The sequence below is a fragment of the Salvelinus fontinalis genome, chromosome 14, assembly GCF_029448725.1.
Source record: "Salvelinus fontinalis isolate EN_2023a chromosome 14, ASM2944872v1, whole genome shotgun sequence".
Lineage (NCBI taxonomy): Eukaryota > Metazoa > Chordata > Actinopteri > Salmoniformes > Salmonidae > Salvelinus > Salvelinus fontinalis.
In genome coordinates, this window is record NC_074678.1 from 23,785,557 (window position 1) to 23,803,907 (window position 18,351).

The window sequence follows — 18,351 nt, forward strand, 5'->3', positions numbered from 1 at the left end:
TGTTCATCAACTACAGCTCAGCGTTCAACACCATAGTGCCCTCAAAGCTCATCAATAAGCTAAGGACCCTGGGACTAAACACCTCCCTCTGCAACTGGATCCTGGACTTTCTGATGGGCCTCCCCCAGGTGGTAAGGGTAAGGGTAGGTAACAACACATCCGCCACTCTGATCCTCAACACTAGGGGCCCCTCAGGGGTGCGTGCTCAGTCCCCTCCTCTACTCCCTGTTCACTCATGACTGCACGGCCAGGCACGACTCCAACACCATCATTAAGTTTGCTGATGACACAACAGTGGTCGGCCTGATCACCGACAACAAGGAGACAGCCTATAGGGAGGAGGTCAGAAACCTGGCCATGTAGTGCCAGGACAACAAGCACTCCCCCATTCTCATTGACAGGGCTGTAGCTTCAAGTTCCTTGGTGTCCACATCACCAACAAACTATCATGGTCGAAGCACACCAAGACAGTCATGAAGAGGGCACGACAAAACCTATTCCCCCACAGGAGACTGAAAATATTTGCCATGGGTCCTCAGATCCTCAAAAGGTTCTACAGCTGCACCATCGAGAGCATCCTGACTGGTTGCATCGCTGTCTGGTATGGCAACTGCTCGGCCTCTGACTGCAAGGCACTACAGAGGGTAGTGCGTACGGCCCAGTACATCACTGGGTCCAAGCTTCCTGCCATCCAGGACCTCTATACCAGGCAGTGTCAGAGGAAGTTCCTAAAAATTGTCAAAGACTCCAGCCACCCTAGTCATAGACTGTTCTCTTTGCTACTGCACGGCAAGCGGTACCGGAGCTCCAAGTTTAGGTCCAAGAGGCTTCTAAACAGCTTCTACCCCCAAGCCTTGAGACTCCTGAACATCTAATCAAATGTCTACCCAGACTATTTGCATTGCCCCCCCCCCCCCCCTCTCTTTTACACCACTGCTACTCTCTATTGTTATCATCTATGCATAGTAACTTTAATAACTCTACCTACATGTACATATTACCTCAACTAACCGGTGCCACCACACATTGACTCTGTACCGGTACCCCCGTGTGTATAGTCTCGCAATTTTTATTTTACTGCTGCTCTTTAATTACTTGTTACTTTTATTTCTTATTCTTACTCATATTTTTTTTCAACTGCATTGTTGGTTAAGAGTTAGTAAGTGAGCATTTCACTGTAAGGTCTACAGCTGTTATATTTGGCGCATGTGACTAATACAATTTGATTGGATTGGATTTGATCATAAAAACTCTCTTAAAGCCCTAACAAGCTGCACAGAAAACAACTCCTCCCTATGTGAGATCCCTTATGAAATCATAGCTATCTCAAGCCCAGAATCAGACTAGTGCACTAACTGCAACATTGGAAACAGTCATGTCTGCACCGCTGGACTACCATCCCTTCCTGACTGTATCAATAAAAGGCAGAGAGGAAGATGAAACCTTTACATGGCTTCTTCTACTGTGGCTGGCACAGTTCCGTGTTAGCGTTACAGCTGATAGAATTCACATACACACTAAAGCTGCCAGCAGCTGCATTAACAGTCCAGCGCTTTGCCTGTGATGTACTACAAGTAACCTCCAGGGATCTAGATGGGTCAGGTGCGAACTGGCTTAAAACATATTCAATCATCTCATCATCAGACTGGTTGAACACTGACTTCCTGTCAGCTCTATAGCATTGTTGGTGTGGGGCGACCTACCATATTTATTGACTAACCTTAGTGAATTACAGTATGTCTGACTAGTAGAGTATTGTATCATCAGGCTATTGTTCTAGGAATAACTGAACCCAAGCTACAAGTTTGAACACTTTTATAACACTTTAATTCATACTGTACTTTTAATGACAAACATTGTATGAGCATTTGTTTTGATGAGGCCTTACCCGTCCGATGAGCACTGGTTCTGGTCCTCTGTACTCCTCAATCACAAAGAACTGGTTCCACTGCCAACTCCGCCTATGACGAGAGCGAGGCCGCGCCCAAGTTAGAGTTAGCCCCACCCCCCCCGCCTGAGACACCAAGCCCCGGCTAGAGATGCTCTTTGGAAGAACTCTGGACTCTGGATGGAAGTCAGTCTGGAGTTTCAAATGATGGCTGGGGTCTCCATTGGGATCTGCCTCCATGGACTCTTGTGCCTCCAGTGACTGAGTGTGAACATTATCCACAGCTTCACTCTTGGATATAATTACATTCCAAGTGGTGTGAAGGGTAAAGGCAGTTTGGGTTGATATCTGTACCAGTTCATCCAGGCCATTCTTTCCCTTTTCTGTTACTCCAGGAGCCAGTGGGATGTGGGTAGTCATAAGAACACCATGATTCACCAGAGAGACAGTGTTTTTTCCAGCCCTGACATCTGTTAGGGCTTCCTCACTGTTCTGAACTGGAATTGGTAAACGAACAATTAGTGAGCTCTCACCTCTGTGCTCCTCCCACATACAAACCAAAACTAGAAGAAGCACCGTTGGGGTTGTCATAGCGGAGTTGGTATGTTGGTATGTTGGTATGTTAGTCAACTCATTTCAACAAAGAATTCTCCAGAGATTTTTGTTCCTCTCCTTGGATTCTGCTATGTCTTCTTACCACATTGTGCTTTCCTTTGCTATGTCCAAGGTCAGTCTTCATTCTGTTTGGTTTTCATTCAGAGCTGGATAACCTGAGAGGAGAGATAATTAGAGTAATCTCAGCTGTTTTAATTAAAAGGAGAGCAAACAGCTCCGAGGTGCAGGAGGCATGAAGACATGCAGAGCTGTTGACAGTATTCTCATTAACTCCTCAAGACCTTAGGAAAGCTGGCTGCCATTTTACAACTCCACATTGTGGGGAATATATTGTAATATCACTGTTCTGTCTGCAGTGTTTTTGCCTACTGTCTATGTTCAGATTTGTCCATTGTTTAGTGTTTGGTGAATTGAAGGATTAGACACCATAGTCATAGCTAATAGAAAACCAGAGGCTATTGTCAGTCTGTTGTAAAATTGCAGCATATAAATATCTATTGTCTATTTATAACATAATAAAACATTACAAGGGCTCAGACATGCTCATAACCAATGATAAAGCATAACACTGGTTAGTTAAAGAATGTTACTTAATACTTATTGACAGAATGGGGCATAGTATAATGAGACTATTGTGTTAAGTTATGAGATCAATGTAGGGAGCTTTGTCTCTGGAGGCTGAGTTTGGACCTGAAGGGCAGAGGGTGTGGCACAGCCCACTACTTTACTGTGTCAGACACAATTGTCAGTCCATCCGATGATTGATTTCATCCTAAAGATGGCCTCCTCATACCTCAATGCCCATTAGTAGAAGAAGTTACCCTTAAGAGATTAATTGGACTCATAAATATTTTAATACATTTCTGTCCTCATTTCCCAAAAGTTTAACGATCCGAGTTTCGTTAGTATTAGAGTCAGACCCCGGCCATCGATCTTCCAGGCTTTGTACAATGAAGGCTGTCACCAATTTAACAAGACTGAAAATGTGTAATCCCAATTTCTCTATCTATCTCCCTCTATTTTCTGCAATCGCCGCTCTTTCTTCTCTACCTGTGAATTTGTCAATGTCACTCTTGACCTTTTTCCTCTCTCACATTTAACACACAATCACAAACACACACTCATATTCAAAGGTACATTTATTTCTCTCGATAAGAAATGATATAATGGCTGCATCCCTACAATCCCTGATTTAGTAATCCTCTTTTTATATTGAATAGCCTTATCTGTACTATACAGTGCAATTAAAATGTCTGCAATTGAAACGAATGTCATCGGGAGAAGGAGAAGAGGACCAAGGTGCAGCATGGTAAGTATTCATAATACTTTTAATAAATACGAACACTTGAACAAAAACAACAAAGCGACAAACGAACAGTACTGCAAGGTGCAATACACAAAACAGAAAACAACTACCCACCAAGCACAGGTGGGAACGAGGCTACCTAAGTATGGTTCTCAATCAGAGACAACGATAGACAGCTGCCTCTGATTGAGAACCACACCAGGCCAAACACCTAGAAATACAAAACGTAGAACAAAACATAGAATGCCCACCACAACTCACGCCCTGACCAAACCAAAATAGAGACATAAAAAGGAACTAAGGTCAGGGCGTGACAGCAATTGTATTACAAAACCCATTCATTTAGATGCAAATGAGGGCCTAAGTTAAAATATAATTAACCCAAAATGACTGTAATATTAATTAATATTATATATTAATATTAATTTATCCAATTTTAGAATGTTTACAACAGGAACACAATACACTGTAACAGTCCTGACCTATTTATGTTAGTTTTTATGTGTTTTTGGTCAGGGCATGTGTTATGGGTGGGCAGTCTATGTTATCTGTTTCTATGTTGGTTTCGGTTTGCCTGGTATGGCTCTTGATTAGAGGCAGGTGGTTTGCATTTTCCTCTAATCAAGAGTCATATTTAGGTAGGGCATTATCACTGTGTGTTTGTGGGTGATTGTCTCCTGTGATGTCTTCGTTATGTTAGATGTATTCACTTTTGGAGCTGTTTGGCTGTTCGTATGTTTCGATGTCCGTTCCTGTTCGTGAGTTTACGTTTGTCCATGTAAGTTTATGTTCAGGTTGCGTGTACGTCGTTTTCTTATTTTGTAGTTTGTTAAAGTGTTTGTTTTCGTGTCATCAGTTTTCGTATTAAATAAAAAGATGGCATATTTCCCTGACTCCGCATTTTGGTCAGAAGATCCTTCTCTCCTCACCTCATCTGAGGATGAGGAAAGCGACGATTATGACAGAATCACCCACCAAAATACAGAGACCAAGCGGTATGGGAAAAATGCTCGACGGAGCAACAAGGACTTTTGGACTTGGGAGGAGATCCTGTCTGGTAGAGGACCCTGGGCGCAAACTGGGGAATATCGCTGCTCTCGTGAGAAGAGTGAGGCAGTCACAGCCCAGGAGCGCTGGTATGAGGAGGCAGCTAGGAGACGTGGATGGAAGCCGGAGAATCAAGCTCGTAACCGGAATTATGAGGGGACTCGTCTTGCACGGAAGCCCGAAAAGCCCGTGAGTAACTCCCAAAAATTTCTTGGGGGGGGGCTAAGGGGTTGTGGGCCAAGGGCAGGTAGGAGACCTGCGCCCACTTCCCAGGCTAACCGTGGAGAGCGGGAGTACGGGCAGACACCGTGTTACGCAGTAGAGCGCACGGTGTCTCCTGTACGTGTGCATAGCCCGGTGCGGGTTATTCCACCTCCCCGCACTGGTAGGGCTAGATTAGGCATTGAGCCAGGTGTCATGAGGCCGGCTCAACGCGTCTGGTCTCCAGTGCGTCTCCTCGGGCCGGCATACATGGCACCTGCCTTACGCATGGTTTCCCCGGTTCGCCTGCATAGCCCAGTGCGGGCTATTCCACCTCGCCGCACTGGCAGGGCGACCGGGAGCATTCAACCAGGTAAGGTTGGGCAGGCTCAATGCTCAAGAGAGCCAGTACGCCTGCACGGTCCGGTATTTCCGGCGCCACCTCCCCGCCCCAGCCTAGTACCTACAGTGCCTACATTACGCACTAGGCTACCAGTGCATTTCCAGAGCCCTGTTCCTCCTCCACGCACTCTCCCTATAGTGCGTGTATCCAGTTCAGTGCCTCCAGTTCCGGCCCCACGCACTAAGCCACCTGTGCGTCTCCTAAGTCCTGTACACACTGTCACTTCTCCCCGTACTAGTCCTGAGGTGCGTGCCCTCAGCCAGGTGCCACCAGTGCCGGTACCACGCACCAGGTATAGAGTACGCTTTGAGAGTTCAGTGTGCCCTGTCCCTGCTCCACGCACTAGTAGGAAGGTGCTTATCATTAGCCCGGTGCCTCCAGTTCCGGCACCACGCACCAGGTCTACAGTGCGCCGTATCCGGCCAGAGCCATCCGTCTCCCCAGCGCCATCTGAGCCATCCATCTCCCCAGCGCCATCTGAGCCATCCGTCTCCCCAGCGCCATCTGAGCCATCCGTCTCCCCAGCGCCGTCTGAGCCATCCGTCTGCCAGGAGCCTGCAAAGCCGCCCGTCTGCCATGAGCCTGCAAAGCCGCCCGTCTGCCATGAGCCTACAGAGCCGTCAGCCAGACAGGAGCCGCTAGAGCCATCAGCCAGACAGGAGCCGCTAGAGCCGTCAGCCAGACAGGATCTGCCAGAGCCGCCAACCAGACAGGATCTGCCAGAGCCGCCAACCAGACAGGATCTGCCAGAGCCGCCAACCAGACAGGATCTGCCAGAGCCGCCAACCAGACAGGATCTGCCAGAGCCGCCAGAGAGCCATGAGCAGCCAGAGCCGTCAGAGAGCCATGAGCAGCCAGAGCCGTCAGAGAGCCATGAGCAGCCAGAGCCGTCAGAGAGCCATGAGCAGCCAGAGCCGTCAGAGAGCCATGAGCAGCCAGAGCCGTCAGAGAGCCATGAGCAGCCAGAGCCGTCAGAGAGCCATGAGCAGCCAGAGCCGTCAGAGAGCCATGAGCGTCGAGAGCCGTCAGAGAGCCATGAGCGTCGAGAGCCGTCAGCCTGCCATGAGCGTCGAGAGCCGTCAGCCTGCCATGAGCGTCGAGAGCCGTCAGCCTGCCATGAGCGTAGAGAGCCGTCAGTCTGCCATGAGCGTCGAGAGCCGTCAGCCTGCCATGAGCGTAGAGAGCCGTCAGCCTGCATGGACCTGCCAGAGCCGTCCAAACAGGACCTGCCAGAGTCCTTCAGCCGGGATCTGCCCCTTGTCCCGGTGTTGCCCCTTGTCCCGGTGCTGCCCCTTGTCCCGGTGCTGCCCCTTGTCCCGGTGCTGCCCCTTGTCCCGGTGCTGCCCCTTGTCCCGGTGCTGCCCCTTGTCCCGGTGCTGCCCCTTGTCCCGGTGCTGCCCCTTGTCCCGGTGCTGCCCCTTGTCCCGGTGCTGCCCCTTATTCCGGTGATGGTCCTTATCCTGGTGCTGCCCCTTGTTTTTGTGCTGCCCCTTGTCCCGGTGCTACCCCTTGTCCCGGTGCTGCCCCTTGTTCCGGTGCTAGCTGATTATTTAGGGGAAGGTAATGTTTGGGTGGTCAGTGGTAGGGGTAGACAGAAGAGGGGAGTGACTATGGTGGTATGGGGACAGCGTCCGGAACCGGAACCACCACCGTGGTCAACTGCCCACCCGGACCCTCCCCTGGACTTTGTGCTGGTGCGCCCGGCGTTCGCACCTTGGGGGGGGGGTACTGTAACAGTCCTGACCTATTTATGTTAGTTTTTATGTGTTTTTGGTCAGGGCATGTGTTATGGGTGGGCAGTCTATGTTATCTGTTTCTATGTTGGTTTCGGTTTGCCTGGTATGGCTCTTGATTAGAGGCAGGTGGTTTGCATTTTCCTCTAATCAAGAGTCATATTTAGGTAGGGCATTATCACTGTGTGTTTGTGGGTGATTGTCTCCTGTGTCCGTGTCAATGTTTGCACCATACGGGACTGTATACGGTTTGTTCATTTCATGTAGTCTGTTCATTTCGTTCTTCACGTTGTATGTAAGTTCGTCGTTCAGGACTGTCTACTTTCGTTTTGTTATTTTGTATCATTTTCAAGTATAGTTCGTTTTGTCTTATTAAATAAATTCATCATGTCATTTCAACGCGCTGCACCTTGGTTCAATCCCTGCTCCTCCTCTTCTGATGAAGAGGAGGAGGATTATCGTTACATACTCATTCATTCCAATTCAGCAATTGCCATAGTTTCTTAATACCTCACTAGGGTATGTGGAACGGTAACGTCCCACCTCGTCAACAGCCAGGGAAACTGCAGGGCGCCAAATTCAAAACAACAGAAATCCCATAATTTAAATTCCTCAAACATACAAGTATTTTACACCATTTTAAAGATACACTTTTACACCATTATAAAGATACATCCAGCCAAAGTGTCCGATTTCAAAAAGGTTTTACGACGAAAGCACACCAAACGATTATGTTAGGTTAGAGCCAAGTCACAGAAAAAGACAGCCATTTTTCCAGCCCAAGAGAGGAGTAACAAAAAGCAGAAATAGAGAGAAAATGAATCACCAACCTTTGATGATCTTCATCAGATGACACTCATAGGACTTCATGTTACACAATACATGTATGTTTTGTTCGGTAAAGTTCATATTTATATCCAAAAATCTGAGTTTAGGCGGGACGCTACTGTCTCACTTGGCAAAAAGATAGAGAAAATGCAGAGCGCCAAATTCAAATTAATTACTATAAAAATTACTATAAAAATCAAACTTTCATTAAATCACACATGAAAGATACCAAATTAAAGCTACACTGGTTGGGAATCCAGCCAACATGTGAATCCAGCCAACAGAATTCAAATAGGCTTTTCGGCGAAAGCAAACGATGCTATTATCTGAGGATAGCACCATTGTAAACAAAGAGAGAGAAGCATTTTTCAACCCTGCAGGCACGCTTCTGTTGTTGGCACTCGAATATGTCCCATAAACATCACAAATGGTCCTTTTGTTTGATTAATTCCGTCGATATATATCCAAAATGTCAATTTATTTAGCGCGTTTGATCCAGAAAAACACTGGTTCCAAATTGTGAAATGTGACTACAAAATATCTCAAAGGTTACTTGTAAACTTTGCCAAAAAATGTCAAACTACTTTTGTAATACAACTTTAGGTATTTTTTTACGTAAATAATCGATCAAATTGAAGACGATGATGATCTGTGTTCAATACAGGATTAGGATTAAAACCAACTGTAGCTAGCTTTCTGGTCATGCGCTTCTAACAGACAGGACACTTCAAGTGACCCTCTTCAAGATGGCCGTACTTCTTCATTACACAAAGGAATAACCTCAACCAATTTCTAAAGACTGGTTTCCCAATGAAATTTCATTGAAAAGAGAGTGACCTCAAAAAAAGAAAATCTGAATGGTTTGTCCTCGGGGTTTCGCCTGCTAAATAAGTTCTGTTGTACTCACAGACATGATTCAAAGTTTTAGAAACTTCAGAGGGTTTTCTATCCAAATCTACTAATAATATGCATATCTTATCTTCTGGGGATGAGTAGCTGGCAGTTTAATTTGGGCATGCTTTTCATCCAAAATTCCGAATGCTGCCCCCTACCCAAGAGAAGTTTTAATACTTGAGAACAAAGTACTAATTTGAGCTTTTGATCATAAGAAATATTGTCGCTTTGTTCTACCCTTCACCCCTCTTCACATCAATTCTTTCGCAGAAGAAAAAAATGACTGTTGAAAAGGAATATTTTCAGGAAAAGGCAATTTTTTTTGCACATATTAATGCCACCTCATCAATATGAATGCCAGATGTGCACTCAGTCTCTCTGAGCCGATGTGTCTGTTCCCTCATCTTTAAACCATCCCCTATATCTCCACTCTGGCGCTTTTAGAGCTATTCTCTTTCTTCTGTATAATGTTGCATCTTTAAATCCACTTCTTGGCCCATTTTAAAACAGTTAGTTTGAGTGTTTTTCATATTGTTTTTCATGTCTACCGCTCCACAATTAAAGAAAAAACATGCCATTTAATATTGTTTTTCAGTATGTGAGATGTAAGTGTTCGTGAGGGGATGGATCATGGCTAGAAAGAGATAGAACGATAAAGATAGGGAATGAAAGAGTCAGGGCAATTTACTGTTGCTGGCTGATGAGTGGTGACACAGGTCTAAATTGCAAATTGCTGTTTCAGTCTCCCTTCACTCTGTGTTTCACTTCACTACAAGGAAGTTGTTTCATTTTTATTAAAAATAGCCTGTGCATGTCAGGCCTTTACATAGATATATAGAGAGAAGAGAGGTAGAGGGGGTAGAAAGGGAGAGACAGAGAGGGAGGAGAGAGAGAGAGAGAGAGAGAGAGAGAGAAAGAGAGAAAGAGAGAGGGAGGTGGGGGGGGGGAGATAGAGGAAGAGGGAAAAAGAGAGGGGAATATGTGATGAAGGGAAAGCTTAGCTGGCTTAAAGACATGCTCCGGAACTTTGGCGACTACTAAGTATTTTTTAAACCTCCCGCTTTGGGCTGGATGTATAGTTCATACATGCATAATCTATGAGCAGAATTACTGTTTTACCTCAATTAGCCACAAAATCCCTAGTTTGAAAGCGACTGTTTTTCTGGAAGCTATGCTGCACCATTTTCTCATTATTGTCCCCCACATGGCCACCCCCCTAGCAATTCGAGTTATAACCAATGAGCTTCAGCCCCTCGACATTTGAGTGACAGCTAGCAAGATGCACACACAGCAGAGCGAGAGAGCAATGACGTAGTGCACATATCTGCACATATGTGACGTAGTACTCAATTTTCAGGGAACACTTTTGGCTCGTGAGCACTACTTTCAAAACTACTGGCTAAAAAGTATACAAAATTACTAAAGAATCTCTTTAAAGGGTCAATCAGCAGTTGAAACAACAACAAAGCAGGCTCTCCACCACTTTTTCGGTAAACAGCTGAGGGATGGGGCTGGAGAATGTCATCACTCTCAAATTCATAGACAGAGCTGTGGATGCATGGACTGACCATCCATGTTATCAAAATTGGATAAATCACTGCCTCTCCAGCTGCTCTTTCTTCATCTGACTATGTTTTCTCTCATAGTCCGAGAGCATCTGGTCATTTCGGTGGTGGCACAGGCCTACTCATTTCTACCAAATGGAGATTTTATCTTTTCTCCCTCTCTTAACTGGCCATCTCCTCATTTGAATTCCATGCTGTCACTGTCACTTGTTCACTCAACCTTAACATTGTTGTCATCTATCGCCCACCAGGTGCCCTTGGAGAGTTCCTCAATGAGCTTGACACCTTGATAAGCTCATTTCCTGACGATGGCTCACCCCTCTTCGTACTTGGCGACTTCAATCCCCTGACTTCTGCCTTCGATTAATTTCTTTCCAACTCTCTCTTTCCCCTCCTTGCCTCTTGATTGCACCCTTTCCCAATCCCCTCCAACTCACAAGCAAAGCAATACGTTTTACCTCACTAGAGGCCGTTTGCTTACTAATCTCACTGCAACCCCCTCCAGGTCTCTACTTTGTTTCCTTGTCTGTCTCCCTTTCCTCCAACGTGGGCAGCTGAGCGAAAATGGAGGAAAACTAAACTTCCAAAGGACCTATTATCCATTCACTCCCTCCTCCATGCTAAAATGATTGCCATTGCGAGCTAGATAGCTACCTAAAACATTTGCCTAGCAACAAACATCTTAAGAAGATTTGTAAGAACATATTTGAAAAGTTTGTAAGAAAATCATTAAATCTTAGATGTTGTTGAGGAATTACACTTCCGAACTATGCATATTTTTTCTTAAGAAGCTTCTTAAGTTTTTTGCGTAAGAAGTGTTTTGTGAATCTGGGCCCTGTATCCCTTCTTTCTTTTCTTTCCAAAACACTTGAGCGGGTTGTCTTTGATCAACTTTCTCGTTATCTCTCTCAGAACTATCTTCTTGACCCTAACCAGTCAGGCTTCAAGATGGGTCCCTCAACCTAGACTGCTCTTCTCTGTGGCACGGAGGCTCTCCACACTGCCAAAGCTGACTCTCTCCTCTGTTCTCATCCTCCTAGATCTATCTGCTGCCTTTGACACCGTGAACCATCAGATCCTCCTCTCTACCCTCTCAGGGCTGGGTGTCTCAGGCTGTGCACACTATTGGATTGCATCCTACCTGGCAGAACCGCTCCTACCAGGTGAGGTGGAGAGGATCTGTGTCTGCACCACATACTTTCACTACTGGTGTCCCCCAGGCCCTCTCCTCTTCTCTCTGTACACCAAGTCCCTAGGCTCCATCATATCTTCACATGGTCTCTCCTATCATTGCTATGCGGATTGCACTCAACTACTTTTCTCCTTCCCCCTTCTGACACCCAGGTGGCGACATGCATCTCTGCAAGCCTGGCAGTTATCTCCGCTTGGATGTCGGCCCACCACCTCAAGCTCAACCTCAACAAGGTGTAACTGCTCTTCCTCCCGGGGAAGGCCTGCCTGCTCAAAGACCTCACCATCACAGTTGACAATTCCGAAGTGTCGCCCTCCCAGAGTGCAAATAACCTTGGTGTGACCCTGGACAACACCCTGTCGTTCTCAGCAAACATCAAAGCAGTGAACCGCTCCTGCAGGTTCATGCTCTACAATATCCGTAGAGTACAACCTTTCCTCACACAGGAAGCGGTGCAGGTCCTAATTCAGGCACTTGTCCTCTTCTGTCTGGACTACTGCAACTCACTGTTGGCTGGGCTCCCGCTTGTGCCATCAACTTATTCAGAACACAGCAGCCCGTCTGGTTTTCAACCTTCCCAAGTTCTCTCATGTCACCACGCTCATCCGCACACTCCACTGGCTTCCAGTTGAAGCTCACATCCACTACAAGACCATGGTGCTTATCTACAGAACAGCAAGAGGAACTGTCCCTCCCTACCTTCAGGCTATGCTCTAACCCTACACCCCAACCGAACACTCCGTTCTGCCACCTCTGGTCTCTTGGGCCTCCCATCCCTACGGGACGGCAGCTCCCGCTCAGCCCAGTCCAAGCTCTTCTCTGTCCTGGCACCCCAATGGTGGAACCAGCTTCCCCCTGAAGCTAGGACAGCGGAGTCCCTGCCCATGTTCCAAAAACATTTGAAACCCTACCTCTTCAAACATTTTCTTAATTAACCCTCCTCCTCACCTCAACCCCCCCCCCCTAAATGCTTTTTTAAAACACTTAACCAGCACTTGAACTTGACACGCCACCCCTCCCACCCCCTCCCACCCCCTCCCTTCTAGCTCTGACTCTACTGACAGCCACATTATTTAGGAAAAATTTACTTTTTATGCCTGTGATATGTGGTTGTCCCACCTAGCCATCTTTAAGATGAATGCACTAACTGTAAGTCACTCTGGATAAGAGTGTCTGCTAAATTACTAAAATGTAAAAATACAGTTTTAACCATGTTTTGAGCCTATACAGTGTTTGTTTACATTTACTTTGTTTGCAAACATTGGAGTTAAACAAGCTTATGGGCTCTATTCAATCCATATTGTGGAAGTTAAGTGTTACAGTGTGATGAGAATTTTAAGGCAAAGTTCCCACGTTAGCGTAGACAGCATTCACGGTAAATGCTGCACATGTCGGAGTTTAAATTTATATCTCACAATCTGTAACGCTTCAGCGATACAGATTGAATAGAGCCCTATATTTTGGGTTCTGATGGGGTACGAAAGGTAAAGTAAGCTAATGAGACATTTATAAGTTGAGAATCAATGGGTACATATAATTAATTTACAAGTCCAAAAATGGATGTAGCAACTGTTCATTGCCCCTTTAAGTAACAAAGACAGGCAAAGAGATTTTACTCCACCCCCTGCATCTCCCTGGCATTCTCTTCTTCCTTCCATTCAATTTAACATTTTAAGACTGCTCATCCTCTCTCTGCCTCCTCTCTTTCCCTCTCTCTCTCAGTCTTCACAGCCTGTCCAAATCAAACTGATGAGGAGAGGCCTCATTGTGACTGTACTCGGCACATCACCCATCTTGCTATTGTCACCATCTTACATTCAGTAAGTAGTAATTCAACACCCAATCAAAGCTCTGTGCTGTGGCAGACGTATGCTCTAACAATGTGCTAGTGCTTACGACTCAGCCGTACATTCACTTGACAAATAAATGTGTTCAACAAAGACTTCGGTGAGCGGGGACTAGGGAATATCTATACTGGCTGGCTGGTGTGTGTGTGTGTGTGTGTGTGTGTGCGTGCGTGCGTAAAGCCTAGCCTATATGCTGAATGAAATTGGCTGATAATGATCTTCTCTTTGATGTCTAAAGTCAAAGTGTTGTTGATGTGCGAATGTGGTACATGGTCTCTCGTTCTCATTCCAAGAGTTTGTTATTTATCTCCCTACTTTCTTTCCTCTTGTGTCACACACATACAAACACACACACACACTTCAAAGGTGGGCATTAGCATACTTTAGGTAAACTGAACAGCCTGGAGCATGACCGTGTCTTGTTAGAGAACGTTGGAGCTGTGACCCCTCTGACGCATGTCATTGTGATTTGCACACAAACGCTAAAATGTTAACACTGTGGGAACAATGCCAGGGAAATTTATCCATGGGATGGATTGCTGTCATAGCTTGTTCATAGACTGCTTACAGTTTATAACACCAATGTGTTATTTGACGAACTAACCCTTTAAGCATGAGTAAATCCGTGTGGACTGTGGAACCAGTGCAGGCTGCAGGTGAGTGTTCCTGAGAGGCGCGCGCACGCACGCACGCACGCACGCACACACACACACACACACACACACACACACACACACACACACACACACACACACACAAGCCTAGTCCAGGAAGGAAGGGAAGATGACAATCACATTGGTACCATCTGTCAAATCTCTGCGTTTAGTTCAGTCAACCAGAATAGCCACAGTTTGGTCCCATAATTCCAACAGATCTCTTGGATAACTCTGTATTATGTCTGCATTTAGCCTGCCGCTAAAACAGCTGGCATCTATTCCTGACATTTGAAGGCGAACATCTTTATTTTGCACATTTTATTTTGGTATAAGCACGTGCACCACACAATTTTGGCTGTATTTCAGATGATATATATTCAGATTCAAATAGATAGGCTTTTTGTATTGACATTAAAATAAAAACATTTGGGCATGCATAACACTGTCAACAGTCAACAGTCAACAGCCATGATAAATTGTGAACTAACCATCGATACCCCACTCATTCTGCAAGATAAATTGGCTAAAGTGAAAGTAGGCTACAAATAAACTGAACCATATTAAGAAGAACAAAACATTTTGTCCTGATGCATTTTTCTCACACGAATTTCAATCTTACCTTTCAATAAAGATATCATCTCATAGCTCCTTCGACTGCCTGGGATTTAAGTGAGCGCGCTGAATGAAATACAACTAGAATTCAACGTTGGAGAGAAGTCTGTGTTCCCTGTGTGCCTCTATGCGCCTGCTCTCACTCTCTCTACTCTCACTCTCTCTGGTGCTCGTGAGACTGTCCCTGAAAATTACATATCACTCCCCCTCTGTCCTCACAGACCCCTTCCTCCTCCTTGCGGGGCTGACAGTTTGATTGTCATATTTTTGGGATATTGTAGACTAGGCTACTATTTTGCCAGCCTTCATGCCATAATGTAATTGTGGGCATGTTTGCTTTGCATCCTGTGAATGCATTTAGCCTAGGGGTTCCCAAACCTTTTTCCCCACAACCCCATTTTGATATCTGAAAATGTTTGGGACCCCAACCATGTGAAACAAATTATGTAGTCTTTTTTATTTGGGGCTATGGCAATCAATTGAAAAACATGTTAACAGTATTTCTGACTGTCTTCTCAACTCACAATCACATACTTTTAATGTTTGGCTATGACAGTCAATTACAAATGAGTCTGACAAAATGTACATTATCTCACCACCACTAATAAGATAGGTGTGCTTGATGCATGTCAAGTCGGAGTTTCTCAAAGTCCGGGGGCTTGGATGACAGTGTACACTTCATCTCTGCTGTGCAGCTTTGTCACACAACACAATGCCACAGATGTATCAAGTTTTAAGGGAGCGTGCAATTGGCATGCTGACTGCAGGAATGTCCACCAGAGCTGTTGCTGGAGAATTTAATGCTAATTAAGCCGTCGTTTTAGAGAAATTGGCAGCAAGTCCAACTGACCTCACAACCACAGACCACGTGTAACCACGCCAGCCCAGGACCTTCACATCTGGCTTCTTCACTTGAGGGATCGTCTGAGACCAGCCACTCAGAAAGCTGATGAAACTGTGGGTTTGCACAACCGAAGAATTTCTGTCAGAAACCGTCTCAGAGAAGCTCATCTGCGTGATTGTCGTCCTCACCAGGGTCTTGACTTGACTGCAGTGCAGCGTCGTAACCAACTTCAGTGGGAAAATGTTCACCTTTGATGGCCACTGGCACACTGGAGGAAAAGTGTGCTCTTCAACGGATTAATCCCGGTTTCAAGTGTACCGGGCAGATGGCAGACGTTGTGTGGCATCGTGTGGCCGAGCAGTTTGCTGATGTCAACCAGAGTGCCCCATGATGGCAGTGGGATTATGGTATGGGCAGGCATAAGCTACGGACAACGAACACAATTGCATTTTATCGATGATATTTGAATGCACAGAGATACCATGACGAGATCCTGAGGCCCATTGTCGTGCCATTAATCCACCGCCATCCCCTCATGTTTCAGCATGACAATGCACTGCCCCATGTTGCCATAATCTGTACACAATTGGTCACATACACATGGTTTGTAAAGCCCGACGCTGGAGACGAGAAGCAAATACAGGGAGTGAACATTTAATGGAAAATGGACATGAAACAAAACAAGAACAGCGTCTGGACGGGGGGAACAAAACATCATGACGACAATAATGCTGACACGGGGAACCAACGGAGGAACAGACATATATAGATGGGGCAATGGGAGCCTGACGATATATAGCTGAGGCGTAGGAGCCTGGCGAGCCGGCTGAGGCGTGAAAGCCTGACAATCCCGCTGAGGCGTGGGAGCCTAACGAGCTGGCTGAGGCATGGGAGCCTGATGGGCCGGCTGAGACATGACATGGGATGGGAGTCTGATGAGCTGGCTGAAGTGTAGGAGCCCGACGAGCCAGCTGAGGCATGTCGTGGGATGGGAGCCTACCGAGCCAATCGAAGCAAGGAAACCTCTCGAGCCAGCTAAGGAATGGAAGCCCGACGAGCCACCTGAGACACCCCTGATTCCATCGGCGGCGGCACCCGGACCCGACGTCACCACCAAAAACAAAAAACAAGAACTCCCTGATGCTTCAAATAGTGGTGTCAGTATTCTGTAAGGACTGACGCTGGAGACGAGAAGCAAATACAGGGAGTGAACATTTCTTAGAAAAAGGACATCAAACAAAACAAGAACAGCATCTGGATGGAGGAACAAAACGACAATAATGCTGACACGGCGAACCAACGGAGGAACAGACAGATATAGATGGGGCAATCAACAAGGTGAAGGAGTCCAGGTAAGTCCAATGAGCGCTGATGCGTGAAATGATGGTGACAATTGTGCGTAATGATGGGCAGCCTGGTGGCTTCGAATGGCAGAGAGGGGAAGCGGGAGCAGACGTAACATGGTCAGCAAATGTTATTGTGAGTGTAGCGAAATGCTTGTGCTTCTAGTTCCGACAGTGCAGCAATATCTAACAAGTAAACTAACAATTCCACAACAACTACCTAATACACACAAATCTAAGTAAAGGAATGGAATATATGGATGAGCAAATACAGAGCGGCAAGATGCAATAGATGGTATAAAATACAGTACAGTCGTGGCCAAAAGTTTTGAGAATGACACAAATATTAATTTTCACAAAGTCTGCTGCCTTAGTTTGTATGATGGCAATTTGCATATACTCCAGAATGTTATGAAGAGTGATCAGATGAATTGCAATTAATATCAAAGTCCCTGCTAATGAACTAATCCCCAAAAACATTTCCACTGCATTTCAGCCCTGCCACAAAAGGACCAGCTGACATCATGTCATTGATTCTCTCGTTAACACAGGTTTGAGTGTTGACGAGGACAAGGCTGGAGATCACTCTGTCATGCTGACTGAGTTCGAATAACAGACTGGAAGCTTCAAAAGGAGGGTGGTGCTTGGAATCATTGTTCTTCCTCTGTCAGCTATTGTTACCTGCAAGGAAACACGTGCCGTCATCATTGCTTTGCACAAAAAGGGCTTCACAGGCAAGGATATTGCTGCCAGTAAGATTGCACCTAAATCAACCATTTACCGGATCATCAAGAACTTCAAGGAGAGCGGTTCAATTGTTGTGAAGAAGGCTTCAGGGCGCCCAAGAAAGTCCAGGAAGCGCCAGGACCGTCTCCTAAATACGATTCAGCTGCGGGATCGGGGCACCACCAGTACAGAGCTTGCTCAGGAATGGCAGCAGGCAAGTGTGAGTGCATCTGCACGCACAGTGAGGTGAAGACTTTTGGAGGATGGCCTGGTGTCAAGAAGGGCAGCAAAGAAGTCACTTCTCTCCAGGAAAAACATCAGGGACAGACTGATATTCTGCAACAGGTACAGGGATTGGACTGCTGAGTACTGGGGTAAAGTCCTTTTCTCTGATGAATCCCCTTTCTGATTGTTTGGGGCATCTGGAAAAAAACTTGTCCGGAGAAGACAAGGTGAGCGCTTCCATCAGTCCTGTGTCATGCCAACAGTAAAGCATCCTGAGACCAATCATGTGTGGGGTTGCTTCTCAACCAAGGGAGTGGGCTCACTCACAATTTTGCCTAAGAACACAGCCACGAATAAAGAATGGTACCAACACATCCTCCGAGAGCAACTTCTCCCAACCATCCAGGAACAACGCATTTTCCAGCA

General features: G+C 46.0%; 1 protein-coding gene across 2 annotated transcripts in view; it reads right to left on the reverse strand.

Moving 5' to 3' along the window:
- LOC129869644 (cadherin-24-like) overlaps positions 1-14,954 on the reverse strand; it is a 31,822-nt gene extending 16,868 nt beyond the window's left edge. The window contains exons 1-3 of one of the 2 annotated variants that reach the window (XM_055944254.1): positions 14,795-14,954; positions 2,586-2,658; positions 1,889-2,385 (exon numbers count right to left, since the gene is read on the reverse strand). In XM_055944254.1, the coding sequence (XP_055800229.1) occupies positions 1,889-2,308 (420 nt within the window). In that variant the 5' untranslated portion in view covers positions 2,309-2,385; positions 2,586-2,658; positions 14,795-14,954. Of the gene's footprint in view, positions 1-1,888; positions 2,659-14,794 lie in introns of both variants that reach the window. The other variant, XM_055944253.1, reaches the window with a different exon arrangement.
- Between the last annotated feature and the right edge of the window lie 3,397 nt (positions 14,955-18,351).